The sequence below is a fragment of the Oxyura jamaicensis genome, chromosome 13, assembly GCF_011077185.1.
Source record: "Oxyura jamaicensis isolate SHBP4307 breed ruddy duck chromosome 13, BPBGC_Ojam_1.0, whole genome shotgun sequence".
NCBI lineage: Eukaryota > Metazoa > Chordata > Aves > Anseriformes > Anatidae > Oxyura > Oxyura jamaicensis.
This window is the reverse complement of record NC_048905.1, coordinates 17,115,609-17,138,851: the sequence shown is the minus strand read 5'-3', so window position 1 is coordinate 17,138,851 and position 23,243 is coordinate 17,115,609. Positions and strand designations below refer to the sequence as shown.

The following is a 23,243-nucleotide window of genomic DNA, read 5'->3' as shown; positions in this document are numbered from 1 at the left end:
CTTTTACTTGGAGAGAGGCACATGATTTGTTGGGTTGTTATTTCTGGCCACTTGCTCAAATATTTGTCCATGGGGAAGGGGCAGGACAGCTGTCCTGTACTTGGGAGGTCTTTGTGCCTTTGGAAGTGGGAACTTAGTTTAGTTGGTACACTTTAGGGATGCGGTTATTTTTCCCATGAGTGCACACAGGGCTTCCAGGAGTTAGTGCATTTTTTAAGCCATAGTGTACAGTTTTAAACTGTATTTAAACTGCACGATTAACACAGCAATTGCTTTTCTTCCTAAACCAAAAAAAGATAAAAACAAAAAACACACTGATCCTCTTTTTTCCCCCTTCCCCTATCTGATATTCTGGTATATATATACTAGGTCTCTGATTTTTAGTTTAATACCATACCCTTTAGCTAACGCCGCAGCAGGCCCAGGTGCACTTCTCCAGTCTTGCTGACCAAAATGTGAGAGGGCACGATGCAGGTCCCTGCCTCTTTGATGGTACGGCAATGCAGGGCACTGCTGTGCCTTCTGCTCCAGCATTCCTCCTGCACTTTTGGCTTCACAAATGGCCAGCAGCCTCTGTGGTTTGTGCTGAGGCGGTCCGTGTGTGGGGGGAGAAAGGGCAATATCGCACCGGGATGTTGTCTACAGAGTTCTGTATATATTGCAATTCCCCTCCCTTGCAATAAGAAATAAAGGTTATCGAAGAAGATTGATTTTTTTAATATTTATTTTATTTTATTTTATTTTTTTAAAAAAAGGAATTGGAGGAAGTGTTTGTGGGCTTGAGAAAATGCCTTGACTTTAGAGAATAAAATCTCTATCAGGGACAAGCTGATGTATCTACTGGATTGAAATAATTTTACAGAGATAAAATACTGAGTCATTTTGGTTATGGGACAAAGAAGGCATCGTGTGTGCCAACGGTTGGATGCCAGTGCTGGCATCTTGGGGGTCAGAAAACTATCGAGGGAGACGGGGCCTCTCTGGGGCATTTCAGCTGGGCTTGGTGTGGGCAGGGATTTTAACTGCTTGAGGACTCACGTGCTGATGCTCTGGGTGAAGAGAACAACCTGAAGCTGATCTGTTAGGTGGGATATCTGCCATTTCAGGTCTGCCTGTTGAAGGCAAGTCAGCAGTAAACCTCTACTTGTGTCCGCCAGTAGTCTCAACACCGTGTGTATCACCATGTAAGTGATTTGGAGTCCGTGCATAAATGAGATGAGCCCAATGCAGCCCTGCCAACACAGATCAGTGCAATATGTCAGACGTATCGGACTGCCTGCACAACAGGCTGTTCAGGTCTGATGTTTCGCTCAGAAGCAGCTTACAGCAGGTAGTGGTCTGGGGGGTTGAAAGCAGGAACTAATACAAATTTTTATTTTTATTTATTTATAATAGAAGTGACTAGAAGATACCTTATTGCTCTCTCCTAGGTTGGTTGGACCTGCCAAAGGGAAGTGGGAGTCCGAGATGCTGGACCAAGTTCAGGCCAGGCTTTGCAAGCCCTCAAAACGAACCCTCTGCAGAAGTTACGCTGCTCCCTGCATGTCAGCCCTTCTCCTCCTCCTCAAGTCAGTTAGCATCTGGTTTATCGTGGCCTTAAATAAAACATAAAAAACTCTTCCTCTGCAGTACTCCTTGCAGTAAAAAATAATAAATAAAGCTCCTTTTCAGGTAATGCTCGGCTCCCTGCTCTGCCACGATCGCAGTGCAGCCCAGTGCCAGTTTTCACTGTACGAGCAGGACAGTGCACGGCCCTGGGGCCAGCTGCATAGAGCCATGCAGGGCATCACACACCCGTGGCTGCGGGAGAAACCTTTGCTAATCTGGGAATTTGATTTTTACTTCTGGAAATGCCAGCGCTCTGACCTTTGTGTGTTGGGATGGGCATCTTGTTTGATTTGGTGCTTGTCTTGTTTACCGGGCGCAGCTGGCTGGCTGCTCGCTGCTGTGCTCACTGCCTTTATCTGATGGCTTTGGACAAGTGTCAAAGGCACCACGGACGGCCAAGGGTGAGATGCTGAAGTGCTTAATTAAACAAGCCTCTAGGCAGTGGCAATTTGCATGGTTAGAGGCACTGCAGCAAGGCTTTTTCTTTTTTGAAGTTAATATTGGGAACTGTTTAACAAAAATATATATATTTTTTTTCCCTAGTCTTGCTTTTTGTCTTCCAGCTATGAGCATTTAGAAAACATGACCCATACTCCCCTGCCTTTCCCAAAGTGTAAGACATGAGAGCTGCAAGAGCCTTGTTTACCTTTGGTTTTTGTGCAGCTTGCATGAGTTTTCATCCCTTTTCAAGATGCTTCCTTTTTGTTACAATCAAGGACAAATAAATTACTGAAGAGAAGGAAAATGAAGGAAAGCAGAGCTTCTCTGCAAGTCTGTCATGTCTGTGAGGACTGAAATCACTCAGGAGCATTTCCCCAGCAGGCTCTGCATGTATCAGTACAAACACACCGCTGCTATGAAGAGCTACAGGCAGTGATTTGGCCGGTGCTGGGGCCGGGCTGGTCCTGCTCCAACCATCCTCCCCTCCATGGGCTCCAAGTCCCGTCTACCTGGACTGGGTGACCAGGGACTTGGGCAACCAGAAATAAATAAATCAGGCTGCACTGGCCAGCTATCATTGTGTGAGGACTGAGGTATTCAAATAAATAAATAAACAAATAAATACAATTAATAAAATAAGAAGAGTTGTGGCTCTGTGTTTGTCCCTTAATGGCATGTGATGCAGCTCTGTCCCAGGCTGCAGCTCAGTCCCATCATTCAAGCACCAGTCCTGAGTCAATGGTTTTGCATTTTGGGGGCATCCTGGCTTTTTCCACATGTAAGCAGTGGTGAAATACGTCTGCCTGTCTGTCCTCTTTTTTCAGGGTCATTCCTTCCTATTTTTTACATTTATTTTCAGAGATCAGTGTTAGAAAAGGACCGATCCTCTTGTTGCTGCCGTTTGCAAAAGGTTGGCATTGCCGGTGTCTGGCTCTTCCTCGAGCAATCTACATCAGTACTGCTCGCAGCCCCAGCGTGCTGTGCTTGGCTGGGAGCTCAGCACCAGAGAGAGAGAGGGTGGGCAGGGCAATGAGCTCTAGGAGCAAGTAGGTAAATATAAAATCAGTCTCTGCTGTGTTTTCCATAACCTAACTGCATTGGAAATTTTTTTTGGGGGGGGGTCCATTCAAGAAAAAATGTGCAAAGCAGTGAGTCAGGCAGTAAGTGTAGTGTCAGATGTAATGCAGCACAGAAACCAGGTGCTGGCTGCTTGCCTTGCAGCATGCAATTTGTCTGAATGAGCAGGATTTACCCCAGATTTTCTAAGGGACAAATTATCCAAGTGCGAGTTGTAGGATACACGGTAAGACAGGGAAATCCCTGGGGCCAACTGGTCCAGTCCCAGTCCCAGGGGTTCAGTGAAAACCAGGAACAGCTAAGAAAGTCCCCCTTTAACTGTTTGCTTAAAATAGCGCCCTGAATGGGGGAAGAGACAAAGGGGTGCCTAGAAAAAACATGCAGGCATCATGCCATGTCTGTGTTGTTGATTAATAACCAGGCTGTACGCTCATGCCAACTCTTTAATCTCCCCCAGCCCCAGTTCCTCCTTCTCCATCATTTCGTTGCCCTGCTGTAAGGTCAGACGGGGAATTAGCTGTTATCTCCTTACAGAGCAGAGAGCTTGGCCTCCTGATCTGTTTTACACAGTACCTAGCACGCTGCTGGGCACTGCAGTAATTAAGACATAATCATGGTATAAATCAAGTAAATAAGTACTTGTCAACAGGTCATCAGGACTCCTGTGTCTCCCAGGCAAAGCCGTGTTCATGGGGGTCAACACAGCCCGACGGCCGAATCCTTTCCATGGGGGTGAAATGTCTTTCGGCAGCCCTAAGCGCAAAGTCCCTTTTTGCAGGGCAGCTGAGCAGTCTGCCACCGACCCCAGGGGTGTGCCTACCTCTGCCCATGGAAGCCTGTAGGAAATTGGGCTACTTCTGGTAGTGGTTAAAAAAAAATAATGGATGTATTAAATGGTAAGAACAGCTTGTCGCGGATTCCAACGCAAGGCACTTGTGACTTTTCTCTCCAATTTTAAAACAAACAAACAAACAAACATGGACATTCTCAAAATAGTTACTGGGCTGTATAGTGAGGTCAGGAAAAAAAGATCATTTAGACAATGGAAATATTAAGGGAAATACTAAGGGGAAACACGATTTGCATTACACTGCTACTTAGCCTCAACATTGCATGGAAAACGCATTTGATCTTGGGACCAGTCTTATTGTCAGCCAGGAATTATTTTCTTCTGTGATTCGAGTGTCGGAATACCCAACGGATATGGAATAACTAAATGGTCATTACTTCAATTTCATTTCATTTCAATTAATCATTGTGATTAATTAATCAATTTATTAGGTAGGAATTAATTGTTAATTGGTGGAGAACACAGAAAGAGTGGGAAAGAAACTGCAAGTAAGGCAAGGCACCCTCCTTTTGACAGAGCTGGAAGGCAAAAAGGACTTGTTGATGACATTTTCTGAGTATATATAAAATCTCCATGTCATAACAAAAAATAAAATCAGAGTAACAAATGTGCAGCACTTTAATGTCAGAATTGACCGTCATTGGAACTGTTCACAAGTCGTGTGGACAATCTAAGTTGTACTTCATTTTCTAAGTATGATATATAGCCATTAGGATAATTTAGAAAACACATCACCAGAACTTGGGCTGAAGGGGAAGAAAGGGAACATCTCTGAAAGGTCCAAGTGGGAGTTTTCAAGTCAACGCTATTCCAATAGTTTGCAACAAACAGGAGGAAGTGAGGTCTGTTACACATCTTTCACAGCCTATATATAAACCAGCCTCAAGAATATTTACCTGAACAGATATTTACATTTTCTTTTTTTTTTTTAAATATTCTTAAAAAAGTAATATTTGATCTATGACACAATGAACGTCTCTACAGGGAAACACAGGCATAATAAAATATTCAAGAAGTCATAAAAGATAACACGAGAGCAGTGTTTGGCCTTAGTAAAACACATTTAGGATGACCGCAATGTATGGATACAGCTTCAATCAAGAAAGGAGTTGTGCATATTTAAAGGTACTTACAAAGCTGGTCTCCTCCTTTTCTTGACATGGGTATGTTTCCTAACCAGATGAGTACAAAATCATGGACACCATGCATTGCTAAAGGAAGGCTATGCCAATCTCTTTTATATGCCTGTGTTGCAATGATGGGATAGTCTCTTCTAACCCCTATGGCTCATAAGTGAAAATACATGTAGGTTTAAGCCTATGGGTGTTGAAGGGCAAGTTAAAGGACTCCATGTTTAATGAATTCATAGGATTCATCTCCTGTTCTCGTCTGTCTGAACAGATTTTTATATATTCTCTATAGAACCGAAATGGTTTAAAATACTTCAGGTCTACAGCCATGCTAAGATGCTTCTCTTTTGGTTGAAGTTGAACATTTTAAAGCAAAGATTACCACTGCTAGTCCGCATCCTTCTCATGTAAAAATCCCTCTGTGTGCATTGTGAAATGGGTGACTTCAAGCATCTGTGTTGGAAAATAATTACTGCGCCCCTACGGATCACTGGATGTGTGCAGCACTTGCTTCGTACAAACTCTGGGCAACAAGGTCGTTCTCAAAAGGAGCTGGGTCTTTCAAAAGGCCAATGTGTGGCTCTGATGCAACAGATGTTTACCTTCAGAGAGAGCTTTCACCAACATCAAGCCCACATTTTCAAAGCAGCACATGGGATCCAACTGCTTGCAGACATCTGTTCGCAGTGGCCGTGGTGCTCCTGTGGCTTGCACCACTTTGCGAGCCATAGCTGCTCTTGCCCTGATTACTTCATGGTGATGAACACAGAAAGTTACAAAAAAAACAACTAGAACAGTTTTCATATCTTTCCAAATGTGCAAATGGATCTATACTTTTATGGGAACTGAACTTAAATTTTTCAATGCCAGCTGTTGCATTCTAGGGCAATTCAGCTGGTTTTACAAGAATCTCTTTGCTCATAACTAAAAGATAATTGACTATAAAGAAGTGTACTAGAAATGGGGAGAAAAAAATACAAAGAAAAATGTTTCTCAGAATGCCTGAAAATTAAGGCTACAACTAGAAAGTGAGTGAGTTTCCTATTTAATATACCCTATGCCGTTGTAGCCATTATTTCATGAAGAACCCAGTGACTTCAGCACTCCTAAATATTTAATGAGAGAAGCCAACAGTTTCTAGAAGCGTTGCTGCCTCCTGTGGGAACAACCATAACTAATTCTCTGCCCACTGAAGAGCAGATTTTGCATCCTGTGCCCAAGCTGACCGGACTCACAAGCTACTTAAGGACTAATGCCCCCCTTCTCAATAAATATTTTTATACAAACTCTGACCCCCCGGTGCTTTCTGGCTTTTATCCACTCTAATGGCCTGGATATTTCATGCCAAATTTCTCACATGCAATCATACACATGTGCATTAGAAGAGGCAGGACTCATAACATTGCTTTCAGTAGTACCAGGAGCAAAATTAAGCACAGAAGAAAGCGAGCTGACAGTTACTATTTCTGTTATGCCTCCTTCTGAAATCACATCCGTGAATTCTCCCAAAGCCATCCTGCAGAGAAAACTGATCAGTTTTCATTAAATCGCTCTCCTAGGTTTCTGCGGTTTGAAAACTGCTCTCTGATGCTTGTTTTCCCTCGTCATCCAAAGGTGAATTTTAACTGCAGACATCAGGTGGGGCAGCCAGCACAGCGAGCGGGCAAGGTGTACGGAAAGAAAACGGATGGCCTGAACATAACACAAAAGCTCCTCAATACGGAAACTCAAAATCTGTTTTGTTCTACAGATTCACTAGGTTTTGTGGCTTATGTGATATCTCAGTGGAGATATTATTCGCTTCCCAGCATTTTTCTCATAACCACAAATCATACCCCTAAATAAAAAATAACCCTTCAAAACCACTTCCTATTAGCAGAGCATACCTTATAAAACTTGCAAGTAGACCAGTGTTGTACCATGAAGCCTATACAGGGGGGTTTTGTTTTTTCTTTTTTTTTCTTTACCAGTGTAAAAATATACAATGCTACTGCTCATTTGTTGCAGTGTAAAGGTCCAACTGGTACTTGCCTGCCTAAGGCTCTACTGCTATTGCTCCTTCATACCTCTCCAACCCAGACCACTGTGTTACCCCTCCTTATACCTGAAACCTCACACCGTAACGTATTTTGCTTCCCATTTATAACAAACAATGAATCTTTAGCTGGTGTAATGAGATACTGTCCAAATAATCCACTGTCTTTCATAATTCTGTTGTGGCTGCTCCAGGGCCAGTCTTTGGATGTGACAGGGTCCTTTAAATTCCTCAGTACATTCATTTTCCCCGTTGACAGCTCTACAAAAAGCACATCTGTTTGCAAATGTGAAGTAGCATATATATAGTACTGATTGCCTTCAGTGAAAGAGGGCTGAAATGTCAGATCGGATACGTGTATGTTTGTTTGTAAGTCATAAATCAACTTGATTTCCCCCTGGACAGTGACAGCCTGGACTTTGATCCTGCCACTGTCTTCATCCGCGCTGACCAAGTAGCGTCCGTCCGGGGAGACGTGAGGGGTGCCCGACACGTCGCTGTTGGTGCCGACGACAGCGTCGGTAACGCTGTCGATAAGGAGCTGCGGCGAGGCAGCCCTCAGCCTGTTCCTCCTACACTGCACCAAGAAGTAGCCGCCCAGGTGGGTGTAGGCCATGGTCTGCGGCACGCAGCTGTAGTTCCTGAAGCTGATGGTCTTGACGTGGGTCACGGTTTCCAGGTCAATTTTGTGCACTGCGGATTTCGATTTGTTAAAGATGAAGCCGAATCTGAAATAGAGAACAGGACACTGAGAAGACATGACTCGGGAGACTTGATGGTGTGCTTGAAAAAACAGGAAAGTCGTCAGAACTGGGAAACTGTCCTCTTAATTTTGTGTGCAATAAGGCTGTGTGGTTTCTGCAAGAAACCTCTTGTTTTAATGCTTCTGGCGTGTACTAAAAGGAGGAATACATTTCGGGGCAAATTAGCAACTGACCCTGGAAGCCTGAATATGTACTTGGGTATTTGATTCCAAGTCTTTCATCAGGAAGACCAATTTACCATAGGAATAGCAAGGCTTTTGTTTTTTATTTTTTATTTTTATTTTTTTCTGTGGTAGGTAAGCACATTGACCAGTTATGTACTTAATCTGCTTCAGTTCTAGGTAGAAGTAATTCATTATATACTCGAGACTTCCTCGAAACATGAAATTGCTCAACAGAGAGCATCTCCCTGTCAGGCTGGGGGCAGAGAGCACCTCTGAACTACACTTATAACCACGGAGCCAACACCAATGTGCCCAAATGAGAGCATCTGAGGGCAGCTCTGACGCGTACTCTGTGCCCGTGGTGCCTGGGGGCCACTGCAGGAGCTGCGAGGCCGAGGCGTGGAGCAGGCTGTGCTGGGCACCGTCCCGCCAGCCCAGGAAAGGTGGAAACCATTTCTCAGGGCAGATAATGAGCAAGGGTGTGCTGCAGAAAAGTGGTCTTTGTTTTTGTGCTCCAGAGAGGGCAGACAACAGTGAGCAGAGAATAAATGCTCTCTAAAAGATATATGCTGCAGCACACCTGACCTTTGCTGAAGACAAAAAAGGTCAAGAATAGCCAGGAAAGGTTTCTGCTTAATTTGAGAGGGAGCCCATAGAAGCAGCCTGTTTGCGTTCCCCTGGATTCACAGGTCACTGGCACTGACTTACAAAAACTAATTTTACATCTTTTCATCCATTCAATATGGAGAGAAGGAAATGAAGTGAGTGCTTAGTTTTGTATCTCTTCCCTGAAAGATGTAAAATTGCTTTTTGGAACATGGAGGACTGTGCTTGTGTGCAGATAATAGATATTTTGCTTAAAACACTGGGTTTATTTTTTTATTCTTAATCCATCTGTCAATGAGACACTCAGCAATGATTTCACTTCTAAAGAACGAGCCAATGTAGTGTATGACTCCATGAAAATCACTGGGCTAAGCCTTTCATTTTCCCATTACACTCACGTCCATTAGAGACTTCACAAAATATCTGCAGTAGAGATTCGTAGTGCACTGTGTGTGGGGAAATTGGATATGACACTTGTATTTCTCCTGGATGAATGCATTTTAAGTACACTTTAAAAAATGCTTTCCCTTAAAGCATTTTTTTGAGACTTCCTTAATACTTGGCCAAATGCCTGAAGAAGTTAAAAACGGTTCTTATCATAAACTTTAATTTAAAAAAGTGGGTCAGAATGTGTTTTATGTGCACACAGCTGCAAAAGAGGCACAGTGCTTGCATGAAATCTGTGATCTGAAATCTCAGCGAGAACCTTGCACTTAGAGAGTTTTTAATAGACAGCAATCTACCCTGGGAACTAATAAAAATGGATACATTTCTAGATATCCATCTGAAATAACAGGCAGCTGAAATACATATGCAGGAACATTTGCATACAAATATTTTTTGGCTCTCAGAAGAGATTGCTTAAATATTCACCTTCCTGGGAAATGCTGGTATTGCCATTTATTGTTTCTGAGTGGAGAACTTAGAACATGATCCCAGTAAGTCTCATTAGACTGTGAGCAATTATTTTTTTGTGCTGAAGGTGAGAGAGAACTGACAAAGAACTGGCCCTGAGCAAATGAAATAGGAAATTAGGCACAGCATCCTCTGCTTTGCACATGGAAAACTATAGGCAGTTGTCTACATTTAATATTTTTTACTGGAAGATCATCTGTATGCAGCTGATTAATCACACTGAAACAAACAAACAAACAAATCCACAAGAAAACAAGAAAAATCCACAAGAAAACAAACAAAAAATTGTTCCGTTTTCCTGTCTTTGAACACAAACTGTACTTCCTCATCCCAATCATTCAGCAGTCGTCTACCTCCTGGCACTACTCTTACTCATACCAATAGTTTGAAAGCAAACTGGGAAAGTGAGGTAGGGAAAAATTAAGAATGAAAACCATGAAGTATGTCTTATTTTGTGCTTCAGGAAGCAAAGTTATTTATTTCGGATCAGATTCAACACATAATAATTTAAGTGTGAACTCAGTGTGGAATCTCAGCTTACTGTAAGGAGCTACATTATGAGTTTTGGAGTGTTTAAGTTAGTTCAACTATATTGGTGACAGGAGATGATTAAGCAGTTGTTATGTTATAACATGGTAAGAACAGTATAAATTGCTTTGTAGTTATCATCAATTTTGATAACTTTAATGGGAGGCTTCCTGTTCCTGCTGGGAAGCAGTCAGTATTGCTCCAAGTTATTAGTATGTAACTTATGCAATCTCATTAACCACTACATCACATTAACATTCAAAACTGAGGGTTCGTAGAGGTGTTGTTTTTTTCTTCTTTCTCATGTGCAGTGCATATCATTTTTTCTGCTCAAACCTGACACCTCACACACAGATCTAGTATTTGAACAGGTATGTCGCTGGAAACATGTGGAAGGCCCACGCTTTATGCTTCGAGCAGCATAAATTTTACCATTTCTGGCAATAAATCCTTTACTCAAAAACTGGTTTTGAGACAAGGAAGCCAGCTTTCTGGCCATCAAATTCCCAGCACAAGCAAGCCAGGGCAGCATGTTGTGCTTTGCTGCACAGAGGCCCAGCTGACCAAGCCAACGCCTGAATGCCCATGCAAGGGCAAAGGAAAGCTGAGGTTTTTTTCTCACTGTTTCATTGATCTGATAAGTAATTCTCAATTTCTTGTGTGAAAATGGAAATAAGAATATTTAGCTCAATCACAAATTCATTCATTAACATTTGTAAAATGCTGTAAGATTATTGGACAGATCCCCACTAGAAGTGAGCAGAATGGTCACTGTCAATAATCATTAAGAGAATTTCTTACCTAACGTGATTAATAATAAGATTTGTAGGTGGTATAAAAAAATCATCCACTCCTTCAAACGGCGTGCGGATAACATGCTGATACTCCCCTGCACTCGCCTCTGGTATTACCTGCAATAAATACACACAAGGTTGTGTGCAAGAAAAGCAGAAAGGTAAATACAGATTACACAGTCATACACAGTGCCGAGTGGCTTTTCCCAAGGATGCAGTAGACTCAAATTGATTAACGACCTCAAAATACTGTTTGGTGTAGCTGCCTTGAAAAAGGTGTGCTAATAAATAGTATTTGAGGCCTGACATTTGTAAGGTAAGTACACAGCTCTACTTTCATAAGACGTTTATATTGCAAGAAAGAGCAGTCATGCAGGAGCTGAAATAGTATGACAACACTAAGACCATAATAATTTATTCCTTGCTGTCTAAAACAAACAGTTATTTCACAGTCATATTTATTAATCTCACTTAGGCGCGCAGTGATAATTTACCAGCTCGAAGGCTCAGACACTAACTCACAGCAGTTAATTATCACTTTGAAGGAGAAGACCTGTTCATCCACCTACTGCACCATACAAGACTCATGGGGGAGCAGAGCAAGACCCTTTTGCTGTTCCCCCCGTGCCATCCCCTGGCACGGCCCACACCCCTGCTGCCACAGAAACACTGCTCCCCCACTGCTCCGGACATGGAGAGGCAGGAGTTTTCAATAATGGAGATGTTAAATACTCAGATTATTTCCTTGGTTCGAGATGACTTTAGTCTATTCACTGGGACACTCTGCTCATGTAATGTGCAACAGTAGTTGCTTTGGGCTTATAGCTCAATAATTCATTGCAGGAAATGTGAAAACCCTACAAGGTTCAGTTCAGACGCCCATTCTGACCATGCCATTTAGATTTCTTCCAATTAAATTGCTCAAGAAAGATGCCTGTTCCTGCACAGTGCTTTCACGAGGCCAGTAATGGCTGAACAACAGCATCCCATTAGTCGGCTGCAAGGGCTGCTTGATAAATCTCCAACTTCCACAGAACTGGTGGAAATTTAGATCTACTTGCAGAGTAGCATTTTTATTAAAAAAGGTATTTTATTGCACGACAGCAGCTCACAACTCCGGGTCTGAAGAACGAACTTCACCAGATTAGTTGCTGCCCACCTTTTGGGAAAGACAGTTGGAAAAAAAAGAAAAGATCTGCTAATGCTGGTGCTAATCCCACTCTCCACATGTGTAACTGTACTTTATAAAGCTAACGGAAAGGACTATCTGAGAGCTGGAGCCTCATAACAAGTTTCCAGCTGTGCAGACGGTGTGTTCTTTTTAATAATCACATGCTTGAGCCATCTCTCCTTTAATTACAGAAACCTCTCACAGCTGGGTGGAGGAAATTAAGCTGGAAAGGGTAAAGAGAGCCCATTTTGTCTCCTTATACCTTGTTCAGGAAACTGTGCTAGTGCCTAGGTGAGGCAAGCTGGTGGCACTGCCTCAGAAAACTTTGTTGATTTGCTCCCGTTCTGTTTCTGCTGTCTTTTCCTGAAAATGCCTGTGTTGAACTGCTGGTTTGTTCCTCATTATAACTGAAAGCCTGCAGGTTGTGGACACTACCTGGCACTGCACGGTGTGTGCTCGTCCCACATTCATGGGGCATTGCCTCCAGCAAAGCCTTGGGCAGCCTCATGACTGGTGTAGCCTACAGATGGGCAGGTTTTCAGGTCAGAAAGCACAGCCCCTCTTCTCCTCTGCCTCCCTCACTCTGTTGGGGAATGCTTTGATGTAGCTCCAGAAGCAAATTTTCTGGTAAAAAGATGTTCACGAGTCTTCCATGGGTCCAGAAAGGTTGGGCAGCAGGTGCCAGAAAATGACTGCTACAGAGGGGAACGTCTGCATGGATCAAATCAGGTTTGGTGCCCACTTTGTCATATGACATACAGCAGTAGCAAAATGCCCAATTAGATGCCTACACGAGAAAAGCTAATTCCCCAGGGCAATCCAGAAAAGGAAGCTAATTTCGATGTCCAAGCTGATGTGCATTACTGTGCCCCGACAGCACCGTGCTGGTCAGAGCCACGCTGAGTGTGAGCAGCTGCAGGGAGCGCACTGGCTCCGCTCCAGTGCAGTCACTGACACCCAACAGCAGCACGTCCCCGAGGTTTTATTTTTGCTGATTATGCTTCTTTCACACACTTGAGATTTTGTTATTTTACTTAAATCATAATACATAGTTTTCAGAAGCACTGAACAAAGCCACCACCTTCTCTATTAAAGATTTGCACTTTACTGTGATAAAAATTCTGCTGCATTATGCTCCATCATCATGGAAAATGAAAGCTGGAGGTTTGTCAGAAAGAAGTGAAAAAATAGGTAAAGTTTAAGGAAAATAAGTAGCAATTGAGTGCATTGGCAGAAAACCTGGACTTCCACGTGAAAGACAAGAAGAGGTAAATGTCTTTACCAAAGCAGAGAATAGGGTGGTTTTGCTCTAACCTTAATGAGAGTGATAGGCTAGCAATCCCGAAATGAGTTACAAATCTTGAGGCACAGTGCAATGCATTCACCTTTCAATGTTCCTTTTCACACACAATGCACCCAAATTGTTTGCAGACAGAACAAATTGCAGGTCTTCATAATGTCTGAGAAGGGTGCGCTGCACTTAGTCCTTACCCTATGCTTTCCCTGAACGTGCGTGGCTCTACCTGACTTGCACCTCTGCTGAAATACTACCAATAGGCTAAAGAGTGACAGATTTCTGTGCAGAAAGTACGCTTTTTCAGGCTTCTTGGTACCCACTGCTTTTAGACCTCAATCAAGCTAAAAAGAAGCTGCACTCATGCTGGCTGCACAAATGACTCGGAGCATCGCACACTCGTGCTGCTCGCAGTCAGCTGCCAGCCCATGCTGGATGACTTTATGGCACTTGGCTCTGTCATCAGCCTTAAAACAAAATAGACCTTGGCAACAAAGCCATCCTGCTGCCAGCCCATGGCACAGTCATTGCTCAAAAACAAATTAAACAGCAGGAAAAATATGTGAGGATGGACAGAAGAGGGATGAATAAAACACACTAGATATGCAAATGAAAAAGCAGCTTTACATCCAGACCGTTAAAGGCTGTTAATTACCTGCAAGCAGCCAGTCAGCAGCTTGCTACTGAGGATGTCAAGCAAAGGGAGGGCAAAGGCCCGGGTGCAGAAGGGCTTACCTGCAGTGTTGGCGAGGATTTCCGCATGTCACCCCAGCTAAGCACCCACACTTGGTCGTGGGATTTGTCATAATGCAACTTGGTTGGTAACGGGTCAACATCCAAGGACTTGGAAAAAAAAAGAGGGATACATATTTACATAGTGGCATAAATGTCGTTATGCACACAACACACATTATAGCAATTTACTGTAGACATTCCCATGTACCCCTGTTTACACTCGTGTACAGCTTTGTACAATTACCTTCTCATCAACAGGGGGATCAGCAGCAGCACCAGCAATAGTAAATCTGGCTGCTCAGTTCCATTTTCTGGCTAGATGTCCCTCCAACTTCTGTTACTTACAGCAGATCAGGATCCAGCCTCTGCCTGAACTATACCTGCGTCAGTTCACTCTTCTTAACCTGCCTATAACCGAGGTCGGGGAGCGCCTCAGTAAGCATATGTCAGAAATTAGTTCTAGCATTATTTTACCACGTTAGCTGCAAGCCCAGCTGCAGACACAGCCCTGAGACAATGATAACCACCCCATAAAGGAATTTCTTCCTGCCAGTGAGGTTTCAGAACAGTGAATAACAGAGTGTGACCCCACAGGTGAAAACAACACAGGCCAAACTTTTTAGTGATGTCAGGAGATCCACTGGGCAAAAATCTACAGTTATTTTCCTATATCTAAGTCTTTTTGAACTTTTGCCATCACTGAATAAAGGTTTCCCCTTGTAAGTACCTGTATGGCTTTCTGAGTCTGGATATCAATTATCATTACTCTGTGCTGCTTAGGCTGTGTCACATAAATATACTTGTCTCTGACGTTGACCGCTGATGCCCAGAGGCAGGATTGAGTGCCTTCACCTTCTACTCTAGGACAGATCTCTTCCTGTGGGAAAAAAAAAAAAAAGAGGAAAAGAGGATTAATTTCTACAAGTTCAGGGTCTGGAGCTGTAAGAAGGTTAGCTTTGAAAACCACAGAAAACAATTCCATGGGGATTCTATTAGGATGAGGATTTTTTTCTTTCTTTTCCTAGAAAACACGAAGTAATTATTTTATTAGGTACCACACTGCAGCCTGGCCTTACCCAGTGACATCAAACAGCTGGACCTCCTGCAAACTCTGAGTTTAAATAACTACATAGTCTATGGATCTACCTTTTGAACTACACCTTGGTTTAGAAAGACTTGCAGTGCTGTCAGCACTTAACAAAAATAGAAGTATCACTGTGTGCTTGGAAAAACAGGGAATTACATTAATTACATTGTTTGAATATCAGCTTTATATTTTTCATACATTCTTCATTTGCAGTTCAGGAGAGCATGTTCTATGGTGGTTGTGCTCAGGGAAACAGAGCAGCATAGGCAGGGTCCTACCATCTATCTGTTGCTCCAGCATAGAAACTTCTGTTCGAAAGGAACCAAATCCTGATGCTTTGCACAAACCCTGCTCTCAGCTGCCTTATGCCATGTTTTGTTGCAGATCCTACACTCACCGAGTCCTGTGCAAAATGGGTATTAGTGTCAGTGGGAGCTCACTGGTACCCTAAGTTTGAAGTCTGTATCGGAGCAATGATTAGGGGTGAAAAGATTTCACCTCTAAGCAGCAGAGCCCTGCCAGGTGAGTACCTTGATGGAGACCCATGCAAAGGCTGAAGATACAAGACTCAACAGCTTGGCTGAGTTTTGCTTTCTGGCCCTCCAGCTGGGCTGGGGATTGATGCTACAGCAAGCTAAAACAAGCTACGAAAGCTGGCCTTGTACTCCCAGCAGCCATCCACACAGCTGAGCACTACACAGGCTCCAGATAGGCTCCAAACTGCCCTACTCATCCTCAGCACAGTGCCAGGCACAGAGCAGCTCCTTGGCCTGGGCTCTGGCGGCACAGCATCCACCCAAACCAAGGGGATCAGGGAGGATCACCCGCCCTTCAGTTACACTGCTCAGCTACTCCTCTAACAGCAAACGAGGACACTTCTGTTGTAGGAGCCCCTCTAAACCGTAGGCTGGTATCACTGTCTACATGGCAAACACTCAGGATGCTAAAAGAGAAAAGGGAGGAAAAAAAGTCAAACCTCCCAATACCACGGCAAAGGGCACTATGATATCCATAGGAAACCCTCAGAGGTCTCTCTGAAAGGCAGCCAAATAATAACGACAAAAGTCCCTTTTATGCCCACCACTGTGCTGGCATTATTTCTTTAAGGGCCTGCTCTCCTCTGTGCTTTTCAAGCTGTTTCTCCAGAACCACCTCTTCAATATTTACAGATCTTTGGAAAAGAAACACAAGATGTCTTCCTTTAAGTAGAAACAGCTGAAGTGTGGCTTAATAATATTAAGTACACACTAAGTAAGTTTTGTTAAAGTATTCCAGAAGATAGAAAACCACTATCAACCACAAATGTATGAGTTTTAGAAAACAACGAGTACAGACTCACGGGAAGATCATGGCCCATGGTAGTAGTGCCTAACCCAGCCTGCAAGCCTCACGATCATGTTCTGTTTACCCTGTAAATCGAACTTTTCATAAAACTAAATGAAGGAGTGATTAACAAAGCATTTCTGGATGTATTTCAGCACCTGTCTTTTAGGAGATGTGATAGTTTCGTGAGTGTATACACGATGTGTGCTATTGTAGAGGAGTACATGACACAGGTCACTGAAAACATTGGCCTCGCAGAGCCTCCAGGCACACATTATCCCACCTGCCACATTGAGCTCCTGTGTATGAGCCAGTGCTTGAAATACACTGACATTGCAACAAATTTCCCTTGTAATTTCCTACAGCAAGGATTAGGTGAAACTGGTGCTGGCAAAAAATGTCAGACAGCAAGCAGGGATGGCATGGGTCTCTGCTTCAGCAGCAGAAGATGCAGAGGACCAGCAGGGCACAACAAACCTCACCACATCCTTATTTACCTCCCAGCTGTGATTTAGTCTGGGAAATGTATCCAAGGTTTATCCCATACATAGTTCCCTTAATTTTCAAGTGGAGATGAGTAACCTCAAGGATGTCAAATGAAGCCCACCAAGTCACAGCATAACTGTCAACCTTTGGTAATAACAACCTTTGAAGAGATTAAGAGAAAGTTTCCCAGCTGTCAGCTATAGCTGCTGGGTTCAGGACTTACATAACTCGTGAAAATCCTCTCTTCGGGCCTGATGTGCCTGCGGATTTCACATTCATTTGGCTGAAGGACTGTGATCCCGTCATCAGAAAAGACATAGAACATATTCCCAACACTCAGGCCTTGAAGGGGGATAAAGCAAAAGGAGAAGCATTTTATTTTCTGCATGTATCCATAGCTGTTAGGACTATAAGAGCTCGCCCACTTCCCCCAACAAACAAAATCTGCCTTACATAAAGGTTGGTCGTTTGGATGCAGTCAGTGCATTCACAAAATCAAATTTCATGTCACAACGAGGGCTTCAAGGAGTGAAGAGGTACAGACACAGTCAAAAATGCATTGCCTTGGTGGCGGCAGTTGTACACCAGCATTGGTGTTCAGGTCTTGTGCTAACGTACAAAGCAGGACTTGAGTTAAATAAGCCTCTGTGTGATTATTGCACCTCCTCAGACTATGGCTTTGGTTTGTTATGATTTCATTAAAAACAGTTTGCTAATAATTTGAGAACTGAGCGAGAAGCTTTAGTTTAAATTAATCTCCAAGCTGTCCTATTACAGTAAACTTGACTTCTTGCAACTGTGACGCAAAATGAATGTGCTTAGCAGCTGTCCACGAATGAAAATATATCCTCTGTTTTCTTATACTATCTGAATGAACTATAGCCACCAAAACAAATACATTTTTGAAATCTTGCAAACTGTAATTCACAAATGTGGAGTACTTCAGCATTGCAATAGCACTCATTTATCCACAACTGGGGCATTCCAGGAGATTTGGAAAACTGGCTGTCTGTGACTGCTTTGCTGTTAGAGCGTTTTTTCTCATTTCTGTCATGCAGAAATGCCTTAAAACACTGATAATTTAGTTCCTCAGCTACATGCAGTTGCAGGAATAAGCATCTCTGAGAAATGTTCAGGATCTTTTCAAACACCCCAGTTAGAAAGATCCAAGCATCGTTTCTTTTTTTTTTTTTTTGTACCACCACCAATAAATGTCTGACTACCGTCACCCCCAGTAATGCTGATGTGTACCTATCTGCCAACGATATGGTAATCTCGTAATTTGTAATTTCTTATTAATTATATTTTAACCATGGAGAAATAAGTTCCCAGTTCTACGGATCGGAACAGTGTTCAGCATTCCAATTCCTTTGGCTGGTCCCGTGGTGGCAGCTCTAAACCCTGCTCATGTCTATATAAAGTTTCTCACATCTCAGGTGTTTGCATGACTGAGGCAAATAATCACAGGAAAACTTCATGATAGAAATGTGTAATTTGGATAAATGTTTTTTTTTTTTAATTATTATTTTTTTTATTTTTATTTTTTTTTTAAGAATTTGAGTATACAGTTTAGTAAGGTTAGGAGGGTTTTTTGGAGCTAAAAAACCCTCTTCTTGTGCCAAATAAGTGGCTTCAGAGGACGAGTTCTCAGAATCAGGTGCTTGCTGTACTGACAATGTTGAAGTTAAATCTCTCTAAAAAACAGAAATACCCCAGTCAGGGCATCAGGCGGGTACAGGAGCTGGGATCCTTAAATGTGATGCCACAGTGAGGGATCATGCAAGTAGAAAAAAAGCTACTGAAATCCCATTGCCAACGGAGTTACCTTTATTAAGGGCTATTAATTTAAGAGTATGTTAAAGCATTTCATTTGGGCATTTTGGGCCAAAATCTGCGCTCACAGCATGCACACAGCTCCCATCTGCTTCGATGGGATTTGAGTGAGTACACAGAGGGCAGAACTTGGCCCCGTCTGGAATGAGTGGAAGTTCTGTAATCCTAGCAAGTGGAGACAGGCAGGCAACAAACTACGACCATTGTGAAGATGCTTATCAATATTTTCATGCACAATAGTAGTGTGATTTTATCTAAAACTCCAACTACAATGAGTGTGTATTTCAGAATTAAGGCCTCAATTTGTCACAAAAATACTTTTCTAATCATTTCACCTCAGCAGACTTAGAGCAAGTGACTTGGCAAGTCCTACCACTTATTTTATAGTAAAACGATCACAAGTTTTACTGCTGACTGGTTAAAATATGACACAATTTACTAACAACATTCAGGCACACTGAAGGCATGCTCTTTTCAGCTTATGAAATTAAAATGCTGTTGCAGTCAGTAACCTTCACACTGATTTTTAAACGAAGCAGGTATTTCACTAGTCAGACTAGGCATTTGACTGTGACTTACAAAGTATTTGCCAAGTCTTGATTGGGGTACATATATAAACAGGCTCAGGGGAATTGGTAAAACAGACTCCAGGCTGGATTGCACTGCTGCCACAGCTTGGTCTGGGGAGTTATTCCAATACACAGGTGGGCAATGGAGAACTTTGCTCAGCTGTGAGATTGATGCTAGTGAGGCAGGTAACAGACTTGGAGCTAGAGGACTAATGACCAGGGTTGTTGCTGGTTTTTGCCCCCCTTTTTAACTGAAGACAGGTTGGATGACACAACTAGTTCAAAATCTAAAGCCAAGATACCTGAACTGTATGATAAAAAAACTATTATAACAAGAAGACCAATGAATGGGGAGGGCCTTCTAAATGTAACCCTTCTCATCTGAACCAGTCCAGATGATGCTGGCTCTAACATGCTTATTATTTTTTAATCAGCTGAAGAAATAAAGCATGGGCACTTGTTAACTCAAGACTGAAATTCAGGAGAGCAGAAGATGACAAAGAGTTTTCTTTATTTGAGGAATATAGTCTCCACTGAGATGTACATCTGCATTGCTCCCCTTGGACATCAAAGGGCAAATCTGTCACAGGGCAATACTCTCCTCTGAACCAATATGTGAATAATTTTCCTCACTTTAATCTAAATGCTTGGAAGTATTTAAGAACTTACATAAGGTAACAAAAAGACTTTCAACTTTTTAAGTGTATGCCTTTATATAACTGATGATTGCCTGCTGGCAAGACATGTTCCCTTTATCCAGGAATAAAGAAAGCAGCACGCACTCTGAAAATGAACACTGGCATGAAAACAAATCTCTGCTTTTGGGCTGCTCATCATTTTCTCTGTACAAAGACTAAAAACTAGATGGCATGCTGAGTAAATATTGCACGTGCTTCCAGTCCCGTGTTTACCTGGCAGGTCATGCGATGTGCATTCATTTCTGGAGGTTTTCCTTGTGTGTGGTCTGTGAAAGGTTTTGAGGGAAGACTGGCAGACCAACTTTCAAAAGGACTAGGTACTTGTGTTAAAACTGTGACCTGCAGCAAAAGGTTGTTCTATGCCATATTCTGAATAGGATCTTACAAATAGCTTTAGTTGACACAGGCCTGGCGAGCACGAGGATGTGATCATTTTAAAGGAGTGCAGGTCATTTTAAAGGAACTACCAATCCAGTTGTTAAGGTTTCTACTTACACTTTTCATTCAGTTTTTACAGTTTTTCATTTTCATTTACAGTTTTCATTCTAACAGAACTGAGAGCTTATATTAAAATATAAAAACAAAAATACCATTCCTCTCTACGAGCCTTCTCTGTGCCAAGATTTCACATGCTAAGGTATGTTCAGTGGATTCTTTGTCTAGAATGAATCTGCTGAACAAATACTACAGAATGTAGACAAGGGAATAAACCTACTCTAAAGATACTGAATTGCTTAGGAACATCAATAGTAAATCTGCTTTTACTGCCTGTGCTCTCCCTGTAAATTGCTCATACTTTTATTTAAATGCACAAGGTTGATAAGCAGCAAGTCCATATTGTTTAGCAGAATTATAAGACTTTCTGCAACCAACTTCTTTGTTGTTCTTTTAAGTATTTCTGTACATCTGGTAGGGTTATCCAAATACTTTCTTTAAAAAGGAGCATAAGAGATGCAGTACTAAATCATGTAGCATTACGCAGATGATGCTGGACTGATTAGATGCACTAGAGACTTCATTTCTAAGCAGAAGGGAAATAGCAATCCTTAGTGCCCGTAATGCCATTCACAGGAACATTGGCAGTAAAGAGACACTCTTCGAGGCTGTGCACTTGGGACTTATGGGTGGCAAACCAACTCTGGAGAATTGTCATAGGTGGTCATGCCACATCTCATGACCTCCAACCAGCTGCATCTGGTGTGAGTATGTACCTGCAGAGAGCAGCAGGACCTCAGCTATAGACCTAGGCAGCACCAGGTACTAAGGGCTGGCACTTTCCTTATGCCCCCCAAATCCTTTAGGCTAAGCCATGGCAAAAGCTCCAAGCCAAGGGCACGAAGCACAACTCTTGTTGTGGGTACCCGGGAGCACGACTTATGCAAGAAGTCTTTGCACAGAGACCTCCACGAGGCTGGAAGGGCAGCAAAGTCCCAGCTTCCTCATATGTGAGTGGCAGACTCAAGAACTGTCTTATGCCTGGACTTCTTGGACAATCCAAGAACCTTCTCCTAGTGAACAGGATGCCCTGCTCTAGCAGTCTGAAGTACCCAAAGGCAGGAGGCTCCCCACTGATGCTTCTGGGCACCGTACTTCAGGTGGCATATGGGTGAGCTGCTTGAGAGCTTCTCACTCTGTGTTTTGGAAACAATTACAGCACCAGTGCATATAAAATCAAATCAATCTTGACTTCAAGTGCCTCCATAATATATTTGAGTCAATTAGCTGTTTAAGGATGCTTTTCTTCTAATTTGGCTTTCAAGATATGCAGATGTTGACCTTGTGCAGGGCATACTATAAATCTGATCAAACTAGAGATCTTAACTGCCAGTCAAAACAAGGAGAAATGGGGCAACCTTTACCCTGCATTGATTTAAAGGATAGAGGGAAGTAAAACTTGAGGGTGTTTTTTGCTTAACAGACAAGAACACAATTTTTGTTGCTCACCTAGTAAACATCAATACATGCTATTAAGGAGGAAGAGTTTAAATTGCTTGCTTAAAAATGCAGTGTATTGAATTTATGCCTTACATGTTCAATTATGGTAATTTGGGAGCACTTCTGACACTTGTGTAATTGTTAATGTAGCTTGGGAATCTCAGGCTACTTGCATTGGTGGCAGTTCATATAAAATTCCCATTCTTCTGTATTTTACGGTCATCTATTATTCCATCATGAGAAAATGTAAGAAGTTATCATTAGGATTTATTTCACTGGAGTGACACCTCTCATTTGAATACTTTAGGTTTTAAACTTCTGGTAACTACTTTAAACTTGTGGTAACTACAAAAGTTGACAGAGTTAGTGGCAAGTCAGTGCAGAATGGCCCATCATGGAGTTACTAAAGCAGACAAGCACATTATCACTACAACAAAAGAACTTTACTGCAGTACCTTCCTCTCGCCACAGTATGTTTGCAACTGCAGCATCAGAAAATTGGGAAAGCCAGAAAATAATCAAGAAAAGGAAAAACAAACAAACAAACAAACAAACAAAAAAAAAAAAACAAAAAACAATGTCAAAATTTTCATTGCAGCAAGTAACTGAATTAATATGCATGTTTAAACGAACTGTTTAACTTGTGAAAACTGTAACATTCATCCCAGTAAAGTAAAAATAAGGACAGATACATATTTCTAAATACATTTACTACTTTTAGAGACAATTCTGAAGCTATGACATGGGAAAAATCCTCACTGAAAGGAGGACAACTTTAGCCTGTGCAAAGACCAAAGTCTTAGAAAACAGAAGATGCTATCTGCCAGTGTAGTTGCAGGTATGGTACAGGCTGTGACTTTCTGTACAATTTCAACTAGCAAACATGCCATCTTTCAGAAGCCTGAGACTGGCAGTTATAGCAGCTATGCACTTAGCCGATTTTCTTCTTGGAATTTCATGCAAGAACTACATTTGCTTTTAGTATTCAAACCCTCCTGGAAAGTACAGCTATATTTGAAGTTCTGTTTAAGATACGTCCAATTATTTATCAACATACTGTAATTTTCCTTGCTTAAGTATTCTTGGGGAAAAGACTGATATTAATAAGAGTACATAAATCCATTTAATGAGGAAAAGAATGTATTTTTCCAAAGAATTGCCATGAGAATGCATATTTATGGCCAACTTCTGTATTAACAG

General features: G+C 42.2%; 1 protein-coding gene across 4 annotated transcripts in view; it reads right to left on the bottom strand.

Annotated features, from left to right (window-relative positions):
• Positions 1–4,570: 4,570 nt before the first annotated feature.
• The window catches only part of FSTL4 (follistatin like 4), a 209,931-nt gene continuing 191,258 nt past the window's right edge, over positions 4,571–23,243 (bottom strand). For 3 of the 4 annotated variants that reach the window (XM_035338646.1, XM_035338643.1, XM_035338644.1), the window contains exons 11-16: positions 22,499–22,525; positions 17,232–17,350; positions 14,840–14,989; positions 14,113–14,220; positions 10,920–11,029; positions 4,571–7,869 (exon numbers count right to left, since the gene is read on the bottom strand). In XM_035338646.1, the coding sequence (XP_035194537.1) occupies positions 7,167–7,869; positions 10,920–11,029; positions 14,113–14,220; positions 14,840–14,989; positions 17,232–17,350; positions 22,499–22,525 (1,217 nt within the window). In that variant the 3' untranslated portion in view covers positions 4,571–7,166. The remainder of the gene's footprint in view (positions 7,870–10,919; positions 11,030–14,112; positions 14,221–14,839; positions 14,990–17,231; positions 17,351–22,498; positions 22,526–23,243) is intronic. The other variant, XM_035338647.1, reaches the window with a different exon arrangement.